This window comes from Pezoporus flaviventris, unplaced genomic scaffold, assembly GCF_033815535.1.
Source record: "Pezoporus flaviventris isolate CSIRO_AGI_PZ_B2104156 unplaced genomic scaffold, CSIRO_AGI_Pfla_v1 ptg000015l, whole genome shotgun sequence".
NCBI lineage: Eukaryota > Metazoa > Chordata > Aves > Psittaciformes > Psittacidae > Pezoporus > Pezoporus flaviventris.
In genome coordinates this window covers 23,990,616-24,012,557 of record NW_026892563.1, presented here as the reverse complement: position 1 = coordinate 24,012,557, position 21,942 = coordinate 23,990,616, and the positions used below count along the sequence as shown (strand labels likewise).

General features: G+C 38.7%; 1 protein-coding gene across 2 annotated transcripts; it reads right to left on the bottom strand.

Moving 5' to 3' along the window:
• Nucleotides 1-400: 400 nt before the first annotated feature.
• Nucleotides 401-21,588, bottom strand: CUNH21orf91 (chromosome unknown C21orf91 homolog). 2 transcript variants are annotated; one of them, XM_061453772.1, is made up of 4 exons: nt 21,351-21,586; nt 5,692-6,225; nt 2,283-2,345; nt 401-1,437 (listed from the first exon to the last, which is right to left on the bottom strand). In XM_061453772.1, exons 1-4 carry the CDS (start codon nt 21,472-21,474, stop codon nt 1,277-1,279), a joined length of 882 nt encoding a protein of 293 aa, XP_061309756.1. In that variant the 5' UTR covers nt 21,475-21,586; the 3' UTR covers nt 401-1,276. The 2 variants fall into 2 exon arrangements, with proteins under 2 accessions (XP_061309756.1, XP_061309757.1); XM_061453773.1 differs by lacking the exon at nt 2,283-2,345 and having other exon boundaries at nt 21,351-21,588.
• Nucleotides 21,589-21,942: the final 354 nt, after the last annotated feature.

Here is a 21,942-nt window from a genome sequence, read left to right as displayed (position 1 = left end):
ATAGGCTGAACTTCAGCTTAAGTCTCAGTTTGATTTTAAAATCAAATCTAAACCTCCCTCCATGCTAGTCACTCCTTCAGGTCAACTACATAAACTACTCCCTGTTAGAACTTAACGTGATAAAAACAGAAAGCACAAAGACATTAACTTTTGGCAGAGGGAACTTTCTCTCCCCACCCCTGACTCTTTCAGTGCAACTCAGGAACTTTTAGTTACACAAATGCAGCTCTACAGTCTCTGGCAAACATTAACAAAGATTTCTCAGTGTGGCAGCCTGACAGAAGGTTTAAAAAAGCAGAGGATGCTCTATTTTGTAATGTAACAACACTGTTTGCATTTCAAAATTAAAAACACTATCACAATCTGATCCAACGTTATAAAAAAGCAAAACAAGGCAATGTAGTATTACAAATTTATTTAGTTTCAACAAAGTAATCTTTCAGCACTGAAAATTTCACACATATAAAACAACTTCAACTTCTATGCATTAAAACCAAAGTATGGACTTTTTTCTTTTTTTTCATTTTAAAGGAAGTGCTGTGCTTTTCTTTTTAAATGTCTCTCATGAACCAAATTCTCCAGTTACAAAGCTGATAAAAATAAGTGATGCACCACCACTTCTTTTTCTTTAACATGAAATTAGTCTCTTTGGGAAACAAGTATTTTTAAAATTGTATCATGAAAGATACAGACCTGAAAAAGGATAAACAATCATACACAAGGCATAAACATTACACAGAGTAATTCAGACATTTTATAAAGAGATCTGGAAAAGTACCTAAAATAGTGATATTTATTTAGTATAAAATTTCAATAATAAAATATTGCTCATAATAAATAAGAAAACATGAGTTTCATTAACACTGTTCTCCCCTTAAAGCTCTCCTGGATGTAGCATGATCAGACCTGATCAAATCTCCAATTTTTGTTTCTCCTCTCTGTGAAGGAGGCAGCTTTACAGGCTCAGGTCATTCTTTGCTAGGAACAATTTCATTATCAACGAAACACAGAATTCATTTCAAGGCTCATGCATAGTTATGGGCAAGAAAAAAAAATCCTGAAGTGTGAATAAACCTTATTACAATAGATTTCAATCCCTAAAATATTTGCCTTGTTAAAACCGAAGTGGAATAAGACTCCTCATGGATTATGAATGCAAAGAGAAAGCTGCCCAAGTTTCCCGAAAAGCTTTTAAATATCTGTGCAGCTGTACTTAATGGTTATCAAAGCTGTTAGGGAAAGTTAGCTCTACAGGGAGATACAAGCATACCCCCTTTTAAATGGGGACATTTGATTTCATCCCTGCTCGCCCCATCTGTAGACACGGCAGCTTGGAGTAGTTCTTCAGCAGTTGCTCAATAGCAATATGACGGACATTGAGCTCTGAGGCCAGAGAGTCCTTTTCTTGGACTTGCTGTGTCAGCTCTTCAAACACATCTGCAAGAACACATTAGGTTAACTAACACACTTGATCCCTGCACTTCCATAGACTTAAGATGCAGTGCTGAACATTACCGTAAAAAAGGCACATTTAGCTGAAAATTAAGTGGATTCTGATTGTATCAGAAGTAGTGTGGCCAGCAGGATGTACAGCACCCTGTACTCAGAACTGGTGAGGCCACACCCTAAATACTGTACTCAGTTTTGGGCCTCTCACTACAACAACAGACACCAAGGTGCTGGAGTAGGTCCAGAGAAGGGCAACAAAGCTGGTGAAGGGTGAGCACATCTTATGAGGAATTGTTGAGGGAATTGGAGAAAAACAGAACAAGGGGAGACCTTATCACTCTCTACAACTACCTGAAAGGAGGTTGTAGTGAGGGGGGTGTCTGTCTTCTCCCAGGTAACAAGTGACAAGACAAGAGGAAATGGCCTCCAGTTGTGTCAGGGGAGGTTTAGATTGGATATGAAGAAAAATTTCTTCACTGAAAGGATTTTCAAGCATTGGAACAGGCTGCCCAAGGGAAGCGGTTGAGTCACCATCCCTAGAGGTATTGAAGAGAGCAGATGTGGCACTTAAAAGACATGTTTTAATAGTGGACTTGTCAGTGTTAATATTCGGACCTGATGCTCTCAAAGGTCTTTTCCAACCCAAATGATTCTCTGATTCCTGTCAAAACCTTTACCTAGAATTTTCTTGTTTTACACAGAAATGTGATATATAAAGACTTCTCTTCAAAACTTAAATTGTGATGGCTTTCCTTTCAGTTATTTTTTAAAACAGATTTTCCATATTACAAAGCAACACAAACCCGAACCAAAAAGCACTGACAAATTCTCACCCTGAATTTGCTTGAGCAGTTTTTCATTAAGTTGTTTTAAATCTCCAGGAGTCATCGCAGTCACTGTAACAATGAAATCTGTTATTACTAATACTAAAGTAATATAAGCATCCTTATGCAAATTTCCATTTTCTCAAATTGTCATCATTTGCATGCTAATAATCAACAGATGTGTGGCAGCAAGTCAGAGGCAACATTATTTATCAGTCATTTGTGGATAATTTGCCAATTCTCTTTATGTTGTCACAGGCAACAATTTACTCCATAGGAAAGCTCCCTTTTCAATGTCAAAAAGCTGGAAACTCAAAGCCTCAGAACTCCAGAATTAGCTGCTTGTAAATTGCTCAATGTTTTTAAATACTCTTACCTTCCTCTGACTGCAAAATGAAGTTTCCGCAGTGCAACCCCTGCCAAGCACCCCTGTTTAATTGTGGGCAAGTGGACAATTCTGAGGTAATTCCTGCTACATTTGCAAGCCTACAGGAAACAGCTTTGAGACAGAATTTTCAGCACACAAGCTGTTTCGGTTATCAAGTTTTGTGTTTTCGGCATATAAAAACATATACAATTTCTACTGAGTACCCCACTGAAATTAATAAAAATCTTATTTTGAGACAAAGACCAGCATATAAAACCAGGTTTACTTCCCACTTTGTGGTGTGTTCCTAGTGAGAACTGGAAGATCCTCTGCGTCATTCAAACGCCCTTCTGTATCTCAGGTTGTGTACATCGATCAGCCTCATAGAAAATATGTATTAAACCTCATAGGACAGAACTGTGGAAGTGTTCTATGCTGACCTCAATCAACAGCAGCAAGTGGGGAAGCAGTGTCTTTCTTTCCAGAAATCTCTCAACCCAGCAGTGGTGGATACAGGTTGGTGCCATGCCTGATGGTGAAATGCCCTTGGCAGCATGGTGAAATTAACAATCCTGATCACCACTGGAACAAAAGCACAAAGCTCTCATCACATACTTGAGAAAAACCTACGCTGTGATGATGCAGCTTTTGTTCAGAGATTTCTCAGTACAATAGGTTTCTATATTGTACATTTAAAGCATAAGTTCTGAAAAAGGATGGTTTTTACTTGCCCATGAGACTCTACGATTATCCTAAGCCTTCCTTTTCAGACTTTCTCAGCTCCTGAAGTCATGGGATACTAACTTCCTGTCAGTGCTGCCAAACCAAACAAGTTGGCAACAATTGAGATAGCCTACTTGTTACTCAAGACATAAGGTCACTCAATAGCAGAAAAGATTCACCTTTCTCCTCCAACAGCCAGGTACAGTGGTGCTCTTTCCTACCTTTGGCTAGCAAACTGAAGATTCCTTTCTCACATCTTTCCACCCTTCATGCTCCATAAAAGCCCTGACTGGATATAATACAATAATTTACAGCTTTATAAAAAGGTCAAGAGTCCCTCACGCTTTTTTAGACCCATTGGTAGGATGTTATTTCCCATCTTTTCATTATTTTCATCATCATTTCATCAACTGTAGCAGATAGACGGGTTCACGCATTTCATATATGTGTGGGTTTATCAGGACGGGACTGTTTCATTTCACACGAATCTGATACAAAAGGGAAAGGGAAAAGGAACAGAACACCTAATTTAAATGATAAAACATTATCCAATCCATAACTGAGGTAAATTATAAAGGAATGTTGATCAACCTATTTACAGTTTCACTAAGAATATTTTTTCTTAGTGTAAGAAAAACAGTTACAGCAGAGGTAACTGAAATAAAAAGGTACTGAAGTCAAGCAGGAAGTCTGATAAAAGTTTTTCTCTAAAATAAAAAAATTATATAACCACAGATTTTCCAAATAAATGTCTTCTAAAGCTAAATACTGCAAAAAGATTAAATAAATACTTATAATACAAGGTAAAAATGCCTCAAAAGTGCATTATCCAGTCATAACAGAAGGAAAAAAAAAAATCTGTTATCCTGCTTAAAATGGCTTTATGTTCTCCTGCCCAAAACTCAGACTGGAGAAAGAAATTCCAAGTCACTAACTTCAGTTAGATAACCCCACAAAACAGGTCAAGCTTTCATAATTCCTCTGTTAAATGCTGTCCTGATTTATGTAATCCCAATTTATAACTCCAGAGGAGAGGTGGTCAAACAGCACAGCATATCTGTTTTGATTTATGGCTTTAAGACTACTAATTCACTACAATGCAATACGAAACATCATACAGCAGTTAAATAAAATCCTTTTATAAAGAATGAGAAACGACTGAACTTTCCAAGGACAGGTTTCTTAAAAAATGGGAGCCTAAAGAAACTGACTCCAACTTTTTACAGTATCTCTTCTCACTCTGTCTTCTGACATTCTGAATTCTATTATTATTACTGTTTTATAGCACCTAATTTTCCCCAGGGTATTCTACCAGTTTGTCTTCTTTCTCGGGTCTTTTAAAATTCAGAAATGTTCTCCATTTACTTTCCTCATCTACAAAAATGAAAGTAATTGTATTCCAGTTTGGGACCAGGCTGTTCTAATAACAGGATGGTAACTGCAGAGATCTCTAAGAACTCAGTCCAAACACATTTCATGTAGGCTGGCTCCAGAGATACTACAATACCATAAGTATTTCTAAAGACTTATTCTAGCAATCACCTTCTTAAACAATGGGAAAACTTCTTACTCTTCCACTGCTTTCAATATCACCACAGTCACCAGAAGATGTGTCAGGTCTATTGCTACAGCCTTTAAGAGGACATAAGGGCCTTCCCACTTTCTCATTCTCAGTGAATGGAAAAGAACAATGTAGTAAGATGCACAAGGCAAGTCTGCTTCTATTAAGAATGTTTATAGTTTTTTGTGCTGTTTCACAAGTTTGCCCTGCTACCTTACCTCTAATTCCCCCTGTCACTTAGGGCTGCTCTCTGCAAGGTGTAACTCGAGGCACCATACATGTTCACTAAGACACTTATTTTTGGGAGCTTAGTAATCACAATGGGGCTGTGCAACTGCCAGGATTGACTCATTGGAATGACTGTAACCAACTGTAACTTTTTTGTGTAAATTAGGTAACTTGTACCACACTGGAGTATAACTGACTGGAAAATTACTGGCCCAAACAACAATGAAAACAAACAAATGAAAGAATTAAAAAAAAAAAAAACAAACCAACAAAAAAAACCAACCAACCAACCAAAACCAAAAGCCCACCACTCCCTTCTAAAAGAAGATACCCCAACAAAAAAAGCCCCCACACCAACCAAACCCTCTGTGCTATTTGCTTAGCCACATAGCCTTTTCTTTTTCCACAGATTTTACAGTAACTCCAAATTGGTAAAAGCTGTATTACAGGATGTGAATGCCCCATGGGAACATTAAATAGTCAAGAGGTATTTCGAACAACACTCTTGCCAGCTAGGTTGTATGTAAATATATACTTACGTTCTTCCCTGCTGTATTGAGGATGCCTTCTACGAACACTGGTAAGAGAATCACCTTGAGCTTTTTCAGCTTTCTGAACTTGGCTGTGATTAGACCACAAAACACTGCCGCAACAAAAGGTAGCATCTCTTTCTTGTAACATACCAAATCCAAAATCAGTGGATTCTCTTTCTTCCAAAAGAGTTTGTGAGCAGCTTGAGATGCCTCCAGAATTCCCATCTATCCATTTTGCAGAGTATCTGGGTACTGGGGAGTCAAACTGTGGGAGTAATTTTCTATCAGTCTGATGTCTGAAGTTAAAAAGCTGGTGTTGGCGTGTTTTTGAGCTTTCAGAATCAGAGTCTAAATCCTTGTTTTGTGCATACTGTATAATCCAGTTAATTTTTTTGCTCAAGATATTTTTTACTTCTGCATATGGACTTTTAGTGAGCTTCGATCGTGGACAGTCCTGATTTGCTATCAAGTGGAATTTTTCAAAGCAGTCTCTGTGCCCCCTTAAAGATCTTGTATGTAGAAGATCTGACTTTGGTACTCCTGTAAAGACACAATAGAAAAAAGTTCACTTACTGTATATTCGATTGTTCAAAATCTTCACTCACAAGCAACCAAGAAAACAAAAACCTAAGTGATGCTTTCCTATTAACAGTCTGGCTGCTGAAGCAAACAAGGGTATGTGATACTCTAAAATTTGAGAAATCCCACCCAGTCTTGGGTTCTTAGCATAGGAAGTGTTTTGCACACAATAATCTTTAGCTCAGGACTTGCAGATTACCTGCAATGTGCCTCCTGGATAATAGCACAGATGAAGCAAACTGCTAACTCTGTACATAACTGCATTACCCCTATACATAAGTGCATAAGCTGTATAAGTAATTCCAGCTATATATCAGAACGTTCTATAGAACAATTCTGAAGGCATTTCAAGAGCAGTCATTCATGCTCCCACCTTCTATGGATAATGTTACCAGCCATCTGTCAACAAACACTGCAGTGAGCAGGCTTGTGGCATCCAAGTGGTCAAACATAATTCAGATTTCAGACTTAAGTTTGTTGTTTTGCATTGGTACAAGCCTGCAGCCTACCTGGAGAACCAAGCTCTACTGCTGTCAACACTTGCCAACATTAAACTGTCCTGAAATTAGTTTCATCTTTGCTGGTTTTCATTCATAAAGTTGGTCTTCTCCATAGTGGCTATTATAGGGCTGATTTGGACTCATTGCTGATAACACAGGGGTATTTTAGCTATTGCTGAGCAGTGCTTACACAGAGCCAAGGCCTTTTCTGCTTCTCATCCCACCCCACCAGCATGCAAGCCTGGGGCTGCACAAGGAGTTGGGAGGGGACACAGCCAGGACAGCTGATCCCTATTGACCAAAGGGATATCCCATATAGTGTCATGCTCAGCACATAAAAGCAGGGAGAAGAAGAAGAAAGGGGGGATGTTCAGACTAATGCATTTGTCTTCCCAAGTCACCACTACACTTGATAGAGCCCTGTTGTCTTGGAGATGGCTGAACACCTGCCTGCCCTTGGGAAGTGGTGAATGAATTTGCTTTGCTTGCATGGCTTTTGCTTTACCTATTAAACCGTCTTTATCTCGACTCATGAGTTTTCTCATTTTTACTCTTCTGATTCTCTCCCCCATCACAATATGGGGGGAGCAAGTGAGCAACTGCACAGGGCTTAGTTGTTGGCTGAGGTTAAACCATGACATCATACAAGATGCATGTTTATTCTCCTCTTTGCTTGTGCTCCTTCAAAGACTATTCAAATAGCTACAGCATGTAACTTACTCAAACCTTAAAGTAATTGATAGTGATTGACATATTAAAAAGGAACACAATCTGTGAAGATCTACAGTTGGTGCATGAACACAGATGGTATGAGAAATAACTAGTTTGGAAAGTTAGTAGTACCACAGTACAAAATTACTTTCTGCAACTTCAGTGGCTATTTATTTTAATTCAAATTCACTTATGCAGTAGATTCAGTACAGAAGTCCAGAATAATCAAATAGTTCACTTATAGAATCATAGAATAGTTAGGGTTGGAAAGGACCTTAAGATCATCTAGTTCCAACCCCCCTGCCATGGGCAGGGACACCTCACACTAAACCATGTCACCCAAGGCTTCGTCCAACCTGGCTTATCCCAATGCCCAGTACACTACTTGGGAAATTCCCAATATAATGAAAAACAATTCTGTCAAACAAATTCTTCACTGCAAATAACAAACAGTATACTTGTGAACCACAGGTTCAAAGCGCTCAATGCTTACTAAAGTCAGAACATTTAAATCAACACGAAACAACATAATTTGATCTTTGAAACTAGGCAACATGAACCAAGCTGCAGCCATTGTACCTTTTAGCACAGAAGGAAGTATACAAAGTTATTAAAATAATAAAAAAACCCACCAAACAAGAAATGCAGCACGTAACAAAATGTGATAATAGAGACTTTAATGAGCAGAAAACTACATTGCAACAATTCTCACTTATACCTGACTTACCCTCTTAAATTCTTGCAGCAAACTTTAAGCACCCCACTCAAAAAAAGCTTAAAAAAAATAAAAATTCTACAAAATCCCAAACTATTGTCAAAACTAAGCTACAAAGGTAAAATTCTTAACATAAAACTAGTGAAAACAAATCCAAACACTTCATTTTTGTTCTCTCACTTGATGGTAACTGTTGGGGAGTTCAAAGTTGGAAAGCTCAAACATTGAGAGCAGCCATTATAAATTTTTTATTTTCCACTCTTTGGGCAGCGTTAAAACTCACAAGCATTACTATTCCAGTTGGGTTCGTAACAGCGCACACAATTTATAAGGCAAAACGACAAAACGAGTGGAAAATGAAAGAGGACAGTAGTAGAATTTGTTTTGTTCTTAGCAACAGTGGAGAAAGGTCATGACACTCCTGTCTGTGAACGAAGTATTGGAACAAACAAAAACCACATCCTAACCAGAGCCACCTTTGAAGAAGCAAGTTCTGGAGCAAAGACAGATGTTATCTCCATAGTATAGAGTCAACATTCTTCGTCTACACATCAAAGTATCTTTCAATTTCTTTCAGCAAAAAGACATTCACTAGCTTTTCTAAAGCTCTATGTGATCTACTGCCTACGTGCAAGGCTATTTTTCCTTCTCTATCTTTAGGGATATAAAGAAAACTTCAAACATTTCTAGTGAAAACAAACAAAGACAAGTAATTTGTTTTCATGACTTATCAGCACAATTTAAATATACCAACTCTGCTAAACTCAATAGAACAAGCATAAGCTTAAGTCTTATAAATCTTAAATAAATCTTAAATAAATCTTAAATCTTTAAGCCATCAAGGAAGAGCAAACACTGTCAACTGAACTCAAGGCATATAGTCACAACACTGCAAAGGCTACAAAGCCAGAATGATTTGTTCAACATTATTTGCTTTACCCAAGTGATTCTTCAACATGCTACATTGCTGATGCTTACAGCACTTTCTTTTACTTACAGAACACATCATGAGACTGGCTGAAAAGCAAGTTCTATACAATCTTATATAATACAATATATACACAATTTCTATAATAATGCTCTAGAACCCACCTAACAATTTGACCATAAGATGAATGAATAAAGCCAATGTCTTCTGATCACATGACAGAGCAATCCTACCTAAAGCAAACTGAAGATCTGGTGAAGAAGAGGGAAGAAAACTGCAGAAAGAGGAGTTAGTAAAACTGGGACAAAGAAAGTTTTGCACAGGCTGTTTCTAGTTCACAGCTGTTAATAGGTACCAAAATCTTTCTACTCTCAGGACAACACTCTTCTCCCAACTCAAACATCAAACGCACCTACCAAGATTTCACTTCCTTACTCTCCCTTGTATCCCTCCATTTCCAAAAACTAGGGAAAGGACTACTGCACTGTTTCTATTAAAAAAAGGAAAAAAAAAAAACAAAACAAATCTTGTGGTTTTAATGAAATATTTCCAGAGGTGGTTCTAGAGGCAAGGCCTCTTGCAGTTAAGTCCTCTGCCTGACACAACTGAAGAAGCAGGTTCAGGCAATATTTCCTTATGTATGCACACCACTTAAAGTAAAATAAATAAAATTCCTTTGAGGCTGCTTCATTATTTCCATGAGAATAAACATGCTTTTCCAATATGATGAGTGTGAGAACACACAAAATAAACACACAATTCCAGTTACACAAAAAGAACAAGTGCAGCATGACTTTATAAAGCCCCATCTGATTTTTATGTCTAAGCCATAAGCTCAAGGTTACTCAAGTCTTTCCTTCTGAAAAATCTTTACCTTTTAAAAGAGTTCTGAACACTGTTAACTTCCCTACTCCAGAGGCACTCTGCCCAATGGAATCTTTTATCAGAATTCAGTAATGTTGAGTATGCCTGAAATTAGCAACTATTATATAAGGGAAAATACGTTACTTTGAAAGTCTAAATTTTGTTATTTATATGCCACATATTAGCCATAACATCACTATTTCTGAACATAAAGCAAGTTATTACAAAACAGTTCCAGCACACAAGAATACGACCCCCACAATCGTCACAATCAGCCCCAAAAAGGGTCTATCTAAATACTTTTCAATACAGTTAAGGAACAGAAAATGTACAAAACCAAAAACCAAAAGAGTTTTGTACAGAACTGCTAACAGGCTTTGGCTTTCACATAACTGGCCTGGATTTCTACTGTAACAAGCACATGCAAAAAAACTTTCCAAAACCCCCAAACCAGCCCTCAATCAATCTTTTGTACTAAGGTGACAATTAGTCCTTTCCTATACAGAGAACATAAGTAACATCACTCACTAACCTTCTGGAAGAGCTGAGCATTCTCAACAGCTGCTGTGCAAGCACAAACCAGTAATGATGTAGCAGTATTACAGCAAGTAAGAGTATGTTTCTTTTAACACAAATCCTTCTGTTATGGGCAATACCATTAGCTTTATAACACAGAAAACATGCCATTTCTTTTTTTGTAAAATTTCTACTCCACTTAGTTCATATTTTTCTCTTCATCATGGAGAAAAAAAAAATCTATCAGCTGGTAAACTGGCATGGATCAAACATGATATAAGATGATGACTCAGTTTTAGAAGATGTTTTATTCAACACTAGACATGAAGAAATGAATAAAGCAAGGTAAGGCTTCTGTACATTACAAGAAGTAATATCATAATTTTGGTAAACAGCTATGGTCAGTTCTGGGAATTTTCACAGGGTTTCAGTTCTGTCTCAATGCTCCTGTTTGCTAATATCCACCTCAACTTTTTTTTTTTGTTTTGCTCATTCTTCAAGTCAGCAAAACACAACCAGCAACATTTTCCTTCTGCACTTGTACGTACTTGCACTCTTGTCCGTTCTTACTTCCCAAGAATAGGATTGCAGACTATATCCAACCCAGACTATGTCCTACCCTTCACATTTATTTTTTTCAGAGGAAGGAAAAAAATCTCAAAAGCAAAACGCCCACAACCATTAGGAGAATGAATGTTTTATCTGTAGTGGAAAAAAAAAAAAAAAAAAAAAAAAATCCACCAAAGTTGAGTAACATCTAGAGGATCATACCTAACTAACTTGAGAGCAGATGCCAGAGATCATGCCTCAAGTGAACAAGATTCACAGGATGATGCCAAACATCAAGAAAAAAAAAAAATAACAAAACAACGTAGATAAGTGTTTACCATCCATTAAATTCGCTTCTGATTCTGGTATCCCATGTGCTGTAAATGAAATATGAATGGTATCACTTTATTCAGCAGTATCTTTGTATATTGAGCTGTTTTAAAGAACACAGTTGCTTATTTATGAGCTTAGTATTTAGACAAAAAGAAGATAAAAACTGAATATTTAAACTTGTAAGCTACACAAGGCAGAAACTCTTCTAAGTATAATGGTACAGTTCTCACCATAATGAGTCCTAATCCACTCCTGCAAAATAATACTGTAAATGAATGAATAGCAATCAGGTACTTTATAAAGCAGTACGTATTTTTGTAACTTCTAGTTATTCTTAAGTGCAAAGTAGCAGAGAGAAGGAGAGTATATACCATATAAACAGGCATGTAAATCACATCTCAAACAAGTACACCTGATTTTAAAGTGTCTGTACTTGCAAGTAAGTAAGTTTTGATCATACTAAAGTTTTGGGGTCTATTTTGATGGGAAGAATTCTACAAAGACTTTATGCCTGCCTTTGCCACTGATTCACATTTTGAAGATTATGATAATACTAAACAAATCTAATTCAAAAGTATACTCTTGAATACCAAGACTACTTCATAACCCTTCATAAATCCTTTCATAAACAAAAAAACAAAGTGATTATTAGCTTGCTTATTTTCCACAGTGGGTTTTTTCCCCATTTGTTTATTGTTCTTTTTTAAAAACCTTCTGATTTGATCTTTCAGCTCCATCAGTTGGAAGTAACATTAAAGCCTGTTTTCCCTTCTTAGCAATTTATACTGCGATGCTGGAAACGAATTGTTTTTGCAATGGTGAATAAACTTAGCTTAAGCAGCTGAAGAGGAAAAAAGTCCCCAGAATTCAAGACAGAATGAACTAAAATTAACAAGAATACTTCTAAACACATGAATAGTAAATTATAAGTTTGTACCACAATCAGTTAATTAAAGCCCCTTTATAAAATTTAAAGTACTTATGGGCAAGATATGTATGTATACACCTGACCATAGAGAAAGGAAAAGAAAAGCTGCCTTCTCAGTATAATACTGGCATACATAGTTTCCTTAAATGTGTAAAATACAAGGGGTTATTACAGACAGTCAAAGAGCAAAAGCACTTCATAACACAGATTTGTATAGTACTGGCAGCATGGGTGGTATCATCAGTTTAAGTCACAACACTTAGAAAAGGTACATATCTAGTTTTAGCTAGCTGTGGAGACTGCCTTCATAGCCAGTAAAGGAATACTTCTCAGGCACCGTTTACCTCATCTTGAATAGTTAACTCTTGACAGAATTGTGACAGGCACCTATGCTTTTTCCTTTAATCCTATAAGTAAGCATGAACCCTTGTGAAGGACGCTAGTCTATGGCTGCCTACTTTAAGAACCCTGGCTTTGACTACATAGTCTGAAATATTCCAGCCGCTTCTCTCAGCTGTCCAACCTGCACACATACAGCATAGCTCAGTATAAACAGGGATGTTTAACCAGCTCCTGAAACAGCTTCTGAACATCTGCTAATGCCCACAAGGAGCTAGGAAGATCAAATAAGCTCACATTTAGCTTACCTGGTATACAGGGCTCAGAGCTGCAGCAGACAGGGAAATAATTCACAAGAGATTAAGTGTTCACGTCTACCTATTTTAAACCAGTGCTGCATATTAGTTTGCTTATTAAGACTGGTGAAAGAGAGGGGTTCTTATAACAAAAAAGCAGATCCCAAGACGTATCCAAAACACATTAAATAAAAACGGCCCATGATGACCTAAGACAGCAAGTCATCCACACGTCTAAATGACAAGGGGCAGGGAACACAGATACTCTTCTGTCCTACAATTCTGTCAGCACTGAAAAATGAGATCACTCGAGACTTGTACCTCCAGTGCATCTGCCTGACAAGACATAAAACCAACTGATATTTTTAAGTGTATGCATGCAATTTCATTTGAGAGTTAAATCTTATGATTTATTAGACTGGCTAGAAGGAAAATGCCAGTGCCATTCATTAAATTCCAAAATAGACATCTGATAAAGAACAGGTATTATGTTGTTAGTAAATTAGAGTTCTTGCCTCACTTTCATACGATAAAGGCAGTGCATTTCATGCACCAAGTATGCACACAAATCATCTCTCACTCCATTTCTATTAGCTCATTTGTATTTCAGCACATATCAAAGACACACTATATAAGACAGAACAGAGATCAAATTGACCCCTTAACATTTTCAAAATTCACGCTCCCTATAAACTACTATTTAAGAAGAGGGTTTACTACTGTATTAGACAAAGCAATGCATCCTGATGAAAACATTACTACAAGAACTACTATGTTAAAGATGTTCTCAAACTTCTTAAGAAAAATCAATTAACTTGACCTAGAAGAGAGCAGGAGCTATGGGACAGGATTTCTGTACTCTGGATTATGCCATAAGCAACGTAACTGCTCAATTTACTTTTTTGCATGTACAAACCTCCCAAATTTACACAGAGGGAATTAAAAGAGTACTTTTAGAACTAGCCACACAGCTCTACTATTGCTCAGTGGCACTCAGAAGATTAAGAACAGGATATCCAACTGCATTTGGACTTAAATTTGTAGTTAAGAGGTTTACTGGAAACTGCATCTAGTTCCACAAGTACATTCAAGTCTGCAGAAATGAGTCACACCTCTGAACTGCAAACACTACTTTGAAACAAGTTCTCATCTGTCTAGCCTAAAGGGCAACGATGAAATATTTTAGCTTTTGTTCCCAGAATAATATATTTGATTGTTTATTACTTCTTTAACACTGAGAAAAAAAAAAAAAGGATGTGTATATTTTGGAACAGAATGAAATTTAAACAGCAGGATACACCAACCTGATGTTGAAATTGACTCAAATGCTATGAGTCTATCAGCAGTTTAAGACCATGGAAATATAAGTATCTTAACATAAATCACGGGAATAAATGTCCAGTACTTACAACATCTCTTCTTTTGTATTACAAGACCTGTAGTCAACTCTAAACATAAATGGAAGCAAGCCAGTTTGTTTGTCAGCTTGCATTCTCCACAATGGTATTGTAGTTAGCACCAGGTAAGCAAAATAACGAGTAAAATCCAATCAGATTTCTCCCCTTCTGTTTTTTTTTTTCTCCATTACAAACCCTTGAATCTCAGGAAACTCAGATTTTTAAATAATTCTGCATCAAGACATACTAGCATAAAAGCAGGTGAAGACATATAAACTGTCGATGACATAACAAAGCTAAACCATAATTATTACATACTTTCATCTTTGAAACCTTCACAGACAAGTCCCATGTCTGAACAAATACATTTAAGTTCCTCAAACTGGGATTTTCACAGGCATTGCCCAGAGGGCCACAAAGCGTGCCTTAACAAAGGACATCTTCATTGCACAATGCATTCATTCCCATGTCAAGAGATCTAAACAACTCTAAGCAGCACAGCAGGCAGCACAACTGAAGCAGGGTCTACATGGTTACATCCTCCTACTACCAGAATTAGAGCACAGCCTGGGTATCTCTGTACAGCACCGCATTCTCACATGGAAACCCTACAGCGGTAGTTTCAAAGTAGCTTGTAGAGACACTGTATTCAGGCAGAGGGTTTTGTTTTGTTGATATACAGACATACAGACACCTTGCATACATACATATATGCTCATTTATCTTCCCTCTACCCTCCAACTGTAACTGCAGATCTGCTGTTAGTATTATGTATTTGCTACCAGAGTTCAGTTAATCATTTTCACATATATAATGAAATTAAAAAGGAGAGATTTGTCTCAAACTAACATAAGACATGTGATTTCCCGATTTATGCAATCTATTTACGTATGAATTTAAAGTATTTCCTGTTTCAATCCAGATTACTACTGTGACACCTACTCAGAAAAACAAAACAGCACACAACAGTCTCATATGTTCATTTTGCCTGCACAAGGCAAACGAGCAAACAACTCCATCAGACCCACACCCACCAAGATATTCTAAACTCCACCTAGAACTTTAAAATCACTGTATAGAATCAGCTCAAATTGCTCAAAATGTTAGTTTAGTATTTCATATGTAAATACTTAGCATATTTTAAACTTTAAGAGTCACTGTTCCAGAGTTTGAGGATTCCGGGTTGGGAGAAATGGAACACAATAAAGAATCACAACTAATTTATTAATACAGGGAAAATATAGAGGTAACAAAATACAGAAAAGGACAGTTCTAATGTTTGGTTATCTTACTAACCCCAAAGACCATGTAATGACGATCAGGAAACCAGCTCTGAGAAACATTATTGCAGTGCGAAGTGGCAGGTTCAACCTTAGCAGGCATCCCCGCGGAGGCAACGCTGACCTGGGTGGTATGAGGTTCTGCCTCCCCGGCATCGCATGAGGCTTGGGCTTTTATACTAGCAAAAACGCCCACTCCTGATGTAGGTGGCCAGCCTACATGGGAAGAAGTGGCCAGCTATACCTAGAAATGTCTCCCAAGGTCAGGATTTTTCTGGGGATCCCCCAAAGTGCGACCTTCTGGGGAGGCGCCAACACAGACAAACAATACTTTTCTATTTTTGTGCGTTTCACCATGGACCATTATCTAGTGTCACTGACACAGTCACATTAAGATTCTGTTTTGCTAAAATCACCTGATAATGATCATTCAGACACAAAAGCTAGTTTTCACAATAAAAGTATTTATACGACTCTTAATTCACTCAACTTCACAGAAGACAAATCCTCAAACTAAGTGAGCTGAAAGAGCAGGTGCAACAGGGACAAAAATACTCCCAAAACACACCACCTCCCCTCTTGCCCTGTTTAGACTGAAGATTAGCACTACTGAACTCTCCTAAGAACATTTCTCTTTTACCTGTTCAACAAAGGTTGATGACATGTAATAGCAGAAAGTTTAAACCTGCATCTTTCCCTTCTGTTTATTCTGTATGTCCATTTTCTCTTTTCTTCTTCATTACTGCTCTTTCAGCCAGCTTCAGAGAAACAGACCCTATAATCTATATCCATCACTCCTGAATAGATTCAGCACTCAAACCAGTGCTTTCTGTGAAGTGACTGAACCAGGTAATAAGCATAATTTCAGGCTAAACTATCATTTTATTTCATTAAAAGACTAAAATTCTACTATGGAGTCCTGATTTCTGATTAAAAAAAAACCAAACCACTAAACCAAAAAAATAAAAGGAGTTATGATGCAGTAACTAATTTCCTCATTCAGAAACTCAGCAGTTATTTAATTAAGGCAGACCATAGATTAAGCTTTCTGTACAGCCATCTTCTTTATAAAGGATTAAGAATAACTTGATTTTTTTTTCCTCAATTATTTATCATTATCAAGCTACTGTTCAAAGATAACAACAGTCACAAAAAAACACACCAAGGTCAGAAAGGTAAAGACAGACATATCACAACACTGATCCAGGAAAAAGTCTGTTGAGTCATTAGAGATGGGGATGGTATCCGATTCACTCATTTCCAATTATTCATCTTGGCCAACCAAGAAGATCAACAACATTACCATCTACACACAAGAAAACTTGTACAGCTGTTGAATTTGGAGGTATCAGAGGACACAAAGATTCACCAACACTAAGCTGTGATGTTATTAAGTACAGCTAAGTAAATTTCTTTCTGTAGTGTTTTGTTTACACACATATGAGAAAGTCTGTTTCAGAGGGGGTTCAGGCGGTTAAGCCTTGGACTAAATCAGTTTCAAGTGTGTGGATTTATCATAGACAGCTTCAAGCAATAAGAAGGGAAACTGATCTGATCTCATGAGATCTGTTAGAGCATTAGAATATAACACCCTTTTAAAAAAGGAAACTGGGACACCTCCTTCCAGAATTTCATACATTCACTCACAGAATCATAAAGGTCCTTTCTTGCAAATCTAACACTGCCACCACCATCTGCAATGCTCCCTTCCGTCCTGACCCACCTCCTAGTGAGGACTGGATGGTCCAGAAAGATGGAAGCAGCACTAAACATTCCCCTTAAGTCAGACAGTCCTTAACACATGGAAGTTTACAGTGTGCTGCAAACAGTGGGAGTACTTAAGCATCCTGCAAGATGCTGAGGTGTGGCTAATAGCCTGCCTGCTATTTCCTACTTCACTGAGGAGTTACACAAGCACATCATCCAACACTAAGAATGAGCAAGCCTTAAGCACTATCCTAGCTGTTGCATGATTACCTCTTTAGAGTTGTGTATTTTGCTTCCTGAATTGCTTATGTATGCATTTAAACTGTTTGGATTTTTAAATACGATATTAGACAAAAAGGAAAAATATTAATGAGGAACACACTGTCCATCATATTTGAGAAATCATGGCAGATAGGTGAAGTTCCGACGACTGGAAAAAGGGAAATATAACCCCTGTTTTCAAAAAGGGGAAAATGGATGACCCGGGAAATTGCAGATAAGTCAGTCTCACCTCTGTGCCTGGCAAAATCTTGGAGCAGATTCTCCTGGAAGGCATGCTAAGGCACATGAAAATCAACAAGGTGCTTGGTGACAGCCAGCATGGCTTCACTAAGGGGAAATCCTGCCTGACCAATTTGGTCGCCTTCTATGATGGGGCTACAGAACTGATGGACAGGGGTAGAGCAGTTGATGTCATCTACCTGGACTTGTGTAAAGCATTCGACACTGTCCCACACGACATCCTTGTCTCTAAAATGGAGAGACATCAATTTGATGGATGGACCACTCGGTGGATAAAGAACTGGCTGGCTGGCTGCACACAAAGAGTTGTGGTCAATGGCTCCAGCTGGAGACCAGTAATGAGTGGCGTCCCTCAGGGATTGGTGTTGGGATCAGTCTTGTTTAACATCTTCATCGCCGACACGGACAGTGGGATTGAGCGCGCCCTCAGCAAGTTTGCCAATGACACCAAGATGTGTGGTTCGGTTGATACCCTGGAGGGAAGGAATGCCATCCAGACGGACCTTGACACACTTGTGAGGTGGGCTGATGCCAACATCATGAAGTTTAACCATGACAAGTGCAAGGTCCTACACCTGGGTCAGAGCAATCCCAGGCAGAGCTACAGGTTGGGCAGAGAAGAGATTCAGAGCAGCCCTGCAGAGAAGGACTTGGGGGTGTTGATTGATGAGAAAATGAACATGAGCCAGCAGTGTGCACTTGCAGCCCAGAAAGCCAACCGTATCCTGGACTGCATCAAAAGGAGCATGACCAGCAGGTCGAAGGAGGTGATCCTGCCCCTTTGCTCTTGTGAGACCTCACCTGGAGTATTGTGTGCAGTTTTGCTGTCCTCAACATAACAAGGCCATGGAACTGTTGGAACAAGTCCAGAGAAGGGCCACAAGGATGATCAGGGGACTGGAGCAACTCCCGTATGAAGACAGGCTGAGAAAGTTGGGGCTGTTCAGCCTGGAGAAGAGAAGGCTGCGTGGAGACCTCATAGCAGCCTTCCAGTATCTGAAGGGGGCCTATAGGGATGCTGGGGAGGGACTCTTCTTTAGGGGCTGTGGTGATAGGACAAGGGGTAATGGGTTCAAACTTAAACAGGGGAAGTTTAGATTGGATATAAGGAGGAAATTCTTTCCTGTTAGGGTGGTGAGGCACTGCAATAGGTTGCCCAGGGAGGTTGTGAATGCTCCATCTCTGGCAGTGTTCAAGACCAGGTTGGACGAGGCCTTGGGTGATATGGTTTAGTGTGAGGTGTCCCTGCCCATTGCAGGGGAGTTGGAACTAGATGTTCTTAAGGTCCTTTCCAACCCTAATTATTCTATGATACAACTTACTGTTGATTCTGTTCAACTTGGAGCTATAACGCATTTGAACTTCATTAAAATATAAGCAAGAGGTCAATATGAAAATATTGAGTCTAACATTCTGAGTTAGTGAATTATCCATTTCATTCCATACCAAGGGCTGCCAAAAGATTTTTATATATATGTATATATATATATAACATATAACAATCACAGCTTTTGTCACAGGAAAATACAGGAATGCAGTAGATTTGTCAAAAGTAGGAAGTGTGTGACTGTGGATATAGTAAAGGGCTGGCTCATGCAGTGGTTCAGCTGAAAAATCTGATAATGATTCTTTATAAAGTCACTTATGCAGCCTCTGCCACCTTTAAGTTGCCTCTCCCTATCAGCAGTAACAGTATCACTTTTCAAAGTGGTACACAGAAGACAGGATCAGAAACTGAGGTATTTTGATGCTGTAATAATCAAAGGTATTAATGCTTCTACTGTGCAAAATAAAAATTAAGCCTGTAACAATTCATGTAATTTCAGGTGAGCTTTCATCATTATTCTGTATAAGCAGCCTTCTTTTTAAATTAACCAAAAATTTAGAAGATTATGCAAAGTAGTCTGCTGCAGAGATTAAAGTCTTTATTATTATAAAGGCTACTTCAGAATTCCAGAAAAAAACACAACTGTTCCAGCTAAAACGAATGATTATTTTGTAAAGCAGTAACTTTGACAAATCCACAGCTTATCTCAAAAAACAGAGGACAGAAAACATCCAGCATTTTTTTAATGCATCATTTTATGTTTCAACACTTTCAAAACAAAACTAGATTCTGACTGTAACCAAAGTACTTAATTGTCATTATGCCAACATGGGCTTTTTTCCTCATTTTAAAGCCTAATGCATGAAACATCTTCACTCCACACGAGAACAGTAAACCTAATTTAAAACAGTAAGAAAACTCAAGATCTTAGACAGTCGCTCCGAGTTTTATCAGAAAGCATATCTCTTCTAAACAAAAACATACAGCATGCAAATTGCTACTGAAAGTTCAGATTAAAACATATTGCCTCTAGTAGCAACAATGACCTTAAAGTCAGATGCATAATAGAAACTGTATGGAATACATATCCTTACAGCCCCCTATATTTAAGTCAGTTTTATGCTTCTAGTGTTTGTAATAAGCAACTAGCTGACCGGGTACAGAGCTTATCTCTCTTGGTACTTTCCACTCAGAATTAAGACCTTTTGTGTACCCTCATATATATCAGAGATAAAACAAATCTTACAATCTGTCATGAAAAAATGGGATTATTCACAGAACTGTGTTAAGATCTTCATATTCAACTGCCTTCTACCAATACAGATTACTCCAAGCAGTCACATGCACATACAATTGGCAAATAATACTTTATATAAATGGAACAAACTACTTTGTTGTGTCAAAATCAAGCAACAATATTCGTACTTTTTAAAATTTTGTTATTTGATTTTTAAAAGAGAAATAACTAATTCCCTGTTTATTCATGACCAACACTTGATTCATATATGAAGAAAAGCAACAAGATGAGCAAGCTCTTCAGCAGAAGGTTAGAAATTCTAAATACCATACCGGAGGCCAAAATGGTAGCACAAGATTAGTTTGTTACAAGATGGACAAAATTCCTATTTTATAATTTGCAAACTTTTAAGAAGCTTTGACAATGAACCCAGCTTTATCAGACGAAATGCACTGTCATCTTATGAAAGCAAAAAGAAAGAATCCTCTGATTATTTGTAGTAAGACATTAATCTTAAAAACCAAAACAAAACCCAACCTATTATCCTCTAAAATTTGAAACTGAATTAAGTTTTACACAAAGTTCCCTCTAACTACTGAGCAAAAACCCTGAATAAAGGCAGAATATTAACTGCTTCCAATCTGAACTAACATCAGAGGTCTAATACCAGAAGACGAAATTAATGCCAGGGCATTTCAGAAGCTCTTTGAAGAGGGGTGTATCTTTACATCTACAGCAGCTAGGGCACCCACCTTTACTGGAAATGCGGTATTTAGGAACTTAAAGTAGTTCGGCCAGCAAGAAAACTTTATAAATATACACCTTTCTAAACCTAAGTCTTTATGAAAACCTTCAGAGAAAAGCTCTGTTTGCTCCAGCTCTAAGCCAAGCAGTGCAAGTACGAAGCTCGCACAGGACGACTCCTCTAAAGCGTTACCTTCGATGTTCAGCTCGAAACAAACGTGGCAAAAGGAGAGCGTTTCCTTCTCGGTCCCCAGCTTGCAGACGCTGCAGACGTTGTCATCGTCTAAGTCGATGCTCACAAACTGCTCTTCGTTCATAGTGCCCTGTGGTGGAAGGGTGGGGGAACGGGTCACCACAAGGGACGGGACCGTTATTTCAACCGCCACCCGGGCGAAGAGCCGGCCGCCCCCCGCCTGGCAGCGCCTCACGCCGCCCGGCCCACCCAAAGCAGGCGGAACGAGGGAGGCAGCGTCCTGGGAAAGTTTCTTCCTCGGGGGGGGGGGGGGGGCAGCCAAGCCGTATAGTGGGACGGCAGGGACCGAGCCATTCCGCCGCTTCACCGCCCGCGCACCCCTTTCCTTTCCCTTCCCTTCCCCGGAGGCTGAGCTGGGCTGCCCTGGTCCCTCCCATCCGGCTCCCTCCCAGCCCCTTCCTCAGGCTCCTCACCGCGCTCACCGCCACGCGGCCCGGTCCGAGCTGGTCCGATTCCGTACTACCACCCACCTCAACACCCCCCGCCACTATTGTTCAACCGCCAGCGCCGACGCCGCCAGAGCTCGGCGCCA

Bases quoted from the DNA above. Each gene is read 5' to 3' on its own strand.
- CUNH21orf91 (XM_061453772.1), bottom strand. From the start codon at position 21,474: ATGAACGAAGAGCAGTTTGTGAGCATCGACTTAGACGATGACAACGTC. The intron at 6,226-21,350 runs GTAACGCTTTAG...GTGTCTTTACAG, and splicing joins TTTCGAGCTGAACATCGAAG to GAGTACCAAAGTCAGATCTT. The intron at 2,346-5,691 runs GTAAGTATATAT...TCATTGTTACAG, and splicing joins TCAATACAGCAGGGAAGAAC to TGACTGCGATGACTCCTGGA.